The 6,926-nt window shown below is 44.3% G+C and overlaps 1 protein-coding gene across 1 annotated transcript; it reads right to left on the reverse strand.

Annotated features, from left to right (window-relative positions):
- Positions 1-4,450: 4,450 nt before the first annotated feature.
- LOC137161578 (olfactory receptor 51G2-like) lies at positions 4,451-5,386 on the reverse strand. Its single transcript, XM_067560958.1, has one exon. It carries the CDS (start codon positions 5,384-5,386, stop codon positions 4,451-4,453), a length of 936 nt encoding a protein of 311 aa, XP_067417059.1.
- Positions 5,387-6,926: the final 1,540 nt, after the last annotated feature.

A 6,926-nucleotide genomic window follows, 5' to 3' on the forward strand; every position in this document is an offset into this window, starting at 1 on the left:
GCCCAGTTCCTGTCTCTGCGAATGCAGGATTGAGCCTGAGTGAGTTTGCACAGCCTGCATTTAACAGAGCTGAGCTTTCTGCCCTTCCTTTGGGAGATTCTCTCCTTCGTTAATAGAACAAAGTTCATGTAGCTCATGAAGTTGGTGTGATATCAAGTCCTAATTTTGTCTTACTGAAGTTCATCCCCAGACTTTCTACTCAAGCCCATGTGCATGTCCCTCTGCTCTTTATACCCTGCAGATTGTTGTAGAGCTTTTGGGCTAACTTTGGGACATTAAGCACCTAACCCTGCTCTTACCTTTTTTAATGCTGTTTGTGCAGGGCACCCTGAAAAATAGACCTCTCTTGGTTATGTCTGAGTAATAGTTGCCTCTCTGCTTCCTTTAGAAAGTGAAATGACCTACAGAGCTTGCTTATGTTTGCAGTTTTCTCTTCTGCTGTTTGGTTTTCCATCATGGTGTAGAAAGAAATCAGGTTTGGGATCTCTCCGAGGCAGACAGACTCTCTCTTATCTGCATTTGCTCTCTCTTCTACCGTACATATCACTGTTGCTGTTAAAAATGTCAGCATTTGCCAGCAAAGGGTTTGATCTATCCATGATGAGGTGGAAGGGTTGCACTGCTCTAGCCATACCAGTATCGTTAAAGCAGTATCATTTTTATATGGACATAAACCCTTAATTTAGGTTAAAACTGTAGTCCTTCAATACTGCTGCAGGCAATCTTTAGGCAACTTCTTGACTTTTCATAACAGTCACTGAACACATTGGTTTATTTGTGTATTTATTTATCTTTGCATTTCACAATGATCAGTGTGCTCTTTCCTACTTCACAGACATTGGGGTAAATCCTCCCTGGTCAAACAGTTCTAAAAACAATTGTACGTTCAGTAGGGAAAATCATAGAATCATAGAAGATTAGGGCTGGAAGAAATGTGTATTTCCTCTTTGGAATCAACCAATGGATCCCATTCTGTCCTGATGTACAGCTGCAAAGTCCTCCATTGCACCACTGATGTCCATCTGATTGCATAGGTGTGACTGGGGGCAGTTCTCTGAAGCATTAATCAAGAAGTTGGGCATGGCAATCAGTATTAAGAAAACAGCTGTCATGTCACATGGCACTAACATCCCACCTAAAGTCTACATCCATAATGAAGGTCTGGATCACTTCTGCTGTCTTGGCTCAACGTTAACCAGTTCACTTAGCCTTGATACAGAACTTGATGAGAGACTCAGCAAAGCCTCCATCACCTTTGGCAAACTTTACCTCATGTGTCTGGAACAACAACCTGCTAACCCTGAATACAAAGGTTATTGTTAATCAGACTCGAGATCTCAGAATCCTCCTTTACAGATCTGAGAGCTGAGTCATATACTCCATTCAGGAGCGGAGATAACAACTTCCACCTTCGCTGTCTCAAAAAAATCTGTCTCAAAGCATTTCTCCGTTTGTAGTTGTTTTCCTATATTTATTTCTTATATTTACTAATATTTTTTCTGTGTTTTGTTGTCAATGTACCTTTCAGAAAGCATTTTCCCAGATAATTTTTGAGAGATTTTGAAACACCCAAAGTGAGATTGTGTTTGGATCCAGAGTTTTGGTTCACACTGTTAGAGAGATGGGGGACAGATGTGGGTTTGCATTAAGAACACACCAGAGTTTGAGGATGAGAAACACTGGAGTTGCCATCTGGCCTCTCTTCTCAATTACTTTCCAAAGCAGAACTATGTGACAAGATTTGTTCAGAGGCCAAATTTCGCTTTGTCCAGATCGTGAACTTTGCAATGATATAATTTAAGGAAGTCATTGCGGAATTAGTGCTCCTTTCCCATTTCCTTGCTGTCGTTGCTAGGACATTGAACATGATTTATTGAAAATCATGCTATAAATACAAAGGCAGTTCTGTTTTTCCCAAGGCAATGTTAAATGTAATCTCAACAGCTGTAAAGATCGCTTCAGAGCAGCTATTGACAGACATGAAGAGGGGCTTGATCCTCGACTAATCATTAAGTATCATTATATGTACTGCTGTAGCACCAGCTAGCTGTGCTCATGAACCAGGACCCCATTATGTGAGGCACCGCACAAAATCAGAGCAAAAACACAATCCTTGCCCCAAAGAGCTTGGAATCTCTACACAGAGCTCCCATTGCCTTCAATGGTGTCACATGAGGGGTAGATTTCACCCATTGGGCCTTAAACTCTCACACTAGTGAAAGTTGGGAAATAACCCCACTGAACTCAAAGGACCAAATTCTGCTGTCAGTGACACCAGTGCAAATCCAAAGTCACTGCATTCATTTCAGTAGCATTACACTTGACTTGCACTGGTGTAAAGGAGATCAGAGTCAGGCCCAAATTACACTTTGAATCTCACGTCCATGCGTGGGAGACTGCTTTGCTTATACCCAGAGGGGCAGGAGGTGTTACTGAAGGAGAGGAGGAGGGCATAGAATGAGAAACAATGGATTTTTCGTTACCTCTCTCCTCCAACATCTCTACTGCACCAAGATTGCTTGAAAGACTTTGAACTGGCGAGATTGGTCCCAGGCTGGGAAGGAAATCCATCCTGTGTACCAAGAACTGTGAACTGCCTGCAACATGCATTGGGGTGAGAAAAACTGTTTGCTTCAAATCTTACTTCACTTGGTAAAGTTTAGGAATAAGACGGCGTGTTTATTTTTTATTTCTTTCGCAATCAAATTTGATCTTTATTTCTCATGACTTGTGATCAGTTTAAATCCTTCTTGCTGTAGTTAATAAACTTGTTCCACTGTTTATCCTAACCAGTGTGTTTGGGTAAAAGTGTGTGGGAAACTCTGCTTGAAACAGCAAAGCTGGTGCTGGGCCTAGAGAAGTGGCAGGTGTTTCCCTGTGTGTATTTCATGAGGGGCTGGGAGAGCATTCACACATTGTTGCACACTGAGGGCTATGAGTGACCAGAGCCTGGCGGGTTGTGTTTTTCATCAGCAAAGCAGTGAAAAGCTACTCTGAGCTGTAGAATGACGGGGGCACATTCAAAGCATCCAGATTGTACCCTGGGGTATGTCACACTGCGCTATACATACAACTCCCCCACGCCAAATACACAAATAGCCAACCCAAAGCCCCTCTAGTCCGCAAGCGCTGGACCCACATCTGGGGAAGGGGTGCCCAGCCAGGGGCTCCTACCCTTTGCCAGTCTCCAACTGCTCCTCCTGGGGCCAGGTCAGATCCACTTTCGGGAATCTCCCCTTTATGCACAAAGCTCCACCACTGCTTCCTGCTCCCATCCTACCAGCCTACAGGGAGAGGGGTCACTGTATGGGGAGGTCCCTTCACCTAGTGAGCCATTTTCCTTACCGACAACCCTGCATATCGTCAACATTGAGAGCTGAATGACAGAAGAGTGGTGCATGCCACCCTTTGAACCGGGTGGGGTGGCTACCGGGGGTGGGGGGGGCTAAAGCAAATTTTGGGGTGCCTATATCCCCTGAAAGGCCTCCCAGTGCCACCCCTAACTGATTTCTTGGTCCGGTGGCAATTCTGAAAAATGGGGACAAAAATTTGTTTATGCTGAAAAAATCTTAAATTTTTCTGAATTTCTAGTAACTCCATTTTAGGTTTGGTCAAGGGGGTAGATTTGAATCTGGGCCTTCCCACAACCCACATGAGTACTCTAATCACTAACCTAAAGATTATGCTGGGTGACGAGAGACAGCCCCACCACCTTCTCCCTCACCTCTGACCATTTTTGTGAATGGCCAAAACTATTTTGTCAAATTTGCGAATCGTTTTGGGTCAGCTGAACCTGCATTTTCCAGCAAATGAACAATCTGTCTGAAAAATTTCACCTAGCTTTGGTATGAACCTGGGACTAAATGGATTTAAAACACTGAGGAGAAGTTGCTTAAGAGTTGTTCCAGTTACTGGACGATGTTTGTAAACTGTCATCAGACAATGGAAATAAATGCCATTTGCGGTGTAACTATTCCTAGATTTTAAGACCAGAAGAGACCAGTGATTATCAAGTCTCACCTTCTGTATCACACAGTCCCTAGACTTACCCAACAATTTCAACATCAAAGCCAATCTTCTGGCTGAACTAGAAAAACGCACAGCTGTGTGTAACAGGAGCACAAAAAGGAGAAGAGTTTTCATCACTTTAAGTTTTAGGGCATGACCCTGTTCTCCTATCCTGTGGCTGGGAAAAAGGAGGGTCTTGTGGGTAAGGCAGGGCACCAGGATTTAGGCAACACACAAAAAATTCCAAACTCTGGCACAGACTTCCTGTGTGACCTGGGACCTTGACCAACAGAGCAGTGCACAAACCACAGGAGCAGCATCCCAGCTGGTCAGGCTGGATTCTCAATGTCCCAGAGCTTCCCCCTGCACAGTGGAGACTGGGGATAGCAAGAAACCAGTTACAGGTGTTTGATTCCCTAGAGCTGGGTGATGAACTGACCCTTCACTTGACGAATATCCTGATTATCCTCACACGAAATGCTTGTATTTTCACGCTGTACACGATTGGGTTCATCAGGGGCGGGACCAGCATATAGACGTTGCCCACGACAATCTGAATTATTGGAGAAGGGTTCTTCACGAATCTATATATCACAGATAAGGCAATATGTGGAGTGTAGAAGAGAATAACGACGCAGATGTGGGAGACACAGGTATTCAGGGCCTTGAGGCGGTTCCCGTGGCTTGTGATGCTCATAACTGATTTAAAGATCATCACATAGGAGAGGAGGATGAGCAGCAAGTCCAACCCCCGTGAAGAGACTGTTATAAATAAGCCATAGATGACGTTGACTCTGATATCTGAACAAGCCGTGGTCATGACGTCCGAGTGCAGGCAGTAGGACTGGGAGAGGATGCTGTCCTTACAGAATCGATGCTGTTTCAGGAGAATGGGGAGTGGTAATATTAGGGTTACCCCTTTTAGCAGACACACCAGTCCCATCTTAGCTACTATCGGGGGGGTTAAGATGGAAGCATATCTCAGCGGCTTACAGATTGCCACAAAGCGGTCAAACGCCATACACAAGAGCACAGAAGATTGAATTAATGTAAATGAGTGGATAAAGAACAGCTGGGCAAAACAGGCATCATGGCTGATCTCCCTAGACTGAAACCAGTATATGCCCAGTGTCGTTGGTAGGGTGGATATCGATAAGCCAACATCTGTGACGGCCAACATGGAAAGGAAAATGTACATGGGCTCATGGAGGGATGGATCTGTTTTTATAATGAACAGAATGAATGAATTTCCTAATATGGAAATAATGTACATCAAGCAGAAGGGGATAGAAATCCAGACATGGACGTTTTCCAGGACAGGTATTCCGGTGAGAAGGAACACTGCAGGTTGGAATTTGGTGTCATTGACAGCTGGCATGGTATCCTGTGTGGGTCCAAGGTGTTTTGAACTTTACTTCCTGAAAGGAAAAGGAAAAGGAGACTAAATAATATTGAAGGAGACATCATTCTGCTCTCAGTGCATGTCTAGAGTCTTCCAGAAGGTCAAGGAAGATCAACAAAAACATACTTTTGGATTTACACATGATGATTACCTGTTCTGTTCATTCCCTCTGAAGCATCTGGCATTGGCCCTGTGGAAGACAGGATATTGGGCTTCATGGGCCATTGGTCTGACCCTGTGTGGCCGTTCCTATATTCTCACGTACACGACCGATAGGGAATGCCAGATTGGCTCAGATCAGTAGTGCATTTAGCCTATTTTCCTGTGCCTAGGAATAGAAGTTTCAGAGGAAGGTAGAAGAAGCCGTACAATAGACAGCTGTGAGGTAACCTGCTCCCAGAGGGAAATTCCTCCGAACACAGACATATTTTATGGTGTAAATCAGGAAGGTTTATAACCCTCTCAAGCTATTTGAAAAAAACCTTACTACTGTAATTGGATTTCCTGCTTCCCAATATCAACCTCCAGTCCCTCTTTGAGTCCTACTAAACTCTTGGTCCCATTAATATCTTGTGACTGTATGTTCCATAGCCTTCTTCAGCGCTCTGTGATTTAATAATTCTGACCTTGCTAGTGCATGGTGAATATGGTCATTGCGTTTATCTGTCCTGCACTGATGCTATTTATAAATGTTTCATTCCCTCATTATATTTTTTTATTTTCTCTATTCCCGAGAACCGAAATTACACCTCTTAGTATTGCCTCTTTGTAGTACACAGGAAAAATTCTAAGGGCCAAGTTCTGAATTCAGTAACTTTGACTGAAATAGCATCACTCCAAATTTACCTGTGTAAATTCGATGAGAATCGGGCTCTATTAACTTTCACTTACCAAATACTCTCAGTGGTACATTTTGTCTCAAAGAATCCCTCCAAAACAAACTGAATGATTTGCCCGGCCAGTGTTGACTGGATCCAGACAAGTGAACCATCTTAAAAGCTTCTCTTTATCCTCACAGGACCCGCGTCCTCGCCTCATGCGAGGGGTCTGTAGATCTTTGGCAAGTTCCAAGCTAACACAATGGGTTACTTCAGCGGGCGGGGTAGGGATTGGAGCCCAAATGGTGAATAGTGCAAACACCAGTGTGACAGGGTGCTGAGCAAGAAGTGTTTAGTCTGCCCTCTGTCATGCCAGCTCCTGTTTAGGCAGGTAAATTATAGCTGGCTAGAGAAGTCAGAGCCTAGTTATAGAACCAAAGACAGCTGCCTGCCCTGTTAGCTTTGTGGCTGCATTAAGTGCTGAGAAGAAGGAAGCCAGAGGAGGGAGGCAGGAGGTGGAAGTAGAGCAATAGCTCTTCCCTCCTGGGTGCAGATGCAAGAAGGGAAGCTTGGTACGGTAAAAAGGTGGTGGGAGCACAACTTGTAAATAAAACTGCACCAGTGGTTCCTGAACCTGAGGGTCTCCCTCTTACTTTGTGAATGCAGCAGAAGTAGAAGCAGGGCAGGCACTGCAGAAC

This window comes from Emydura macquarii, unplaced genomic scaffold, assembly GCF_026122565.2.
Source record: "Emydura macquarii macquarii isolate MOO-44397 ecotype Brisbane River unplaced genomic scaffold, CSIRO-AGI_Emac_v2 contig_2325, whole genome shotgun sequence".
NCBI classification, from domain to species: domain Eukaryota; kingdom Metazoa; phylum Chordata; order Testudines; family Chelidae; genus Emydura; species Emydura macquarii.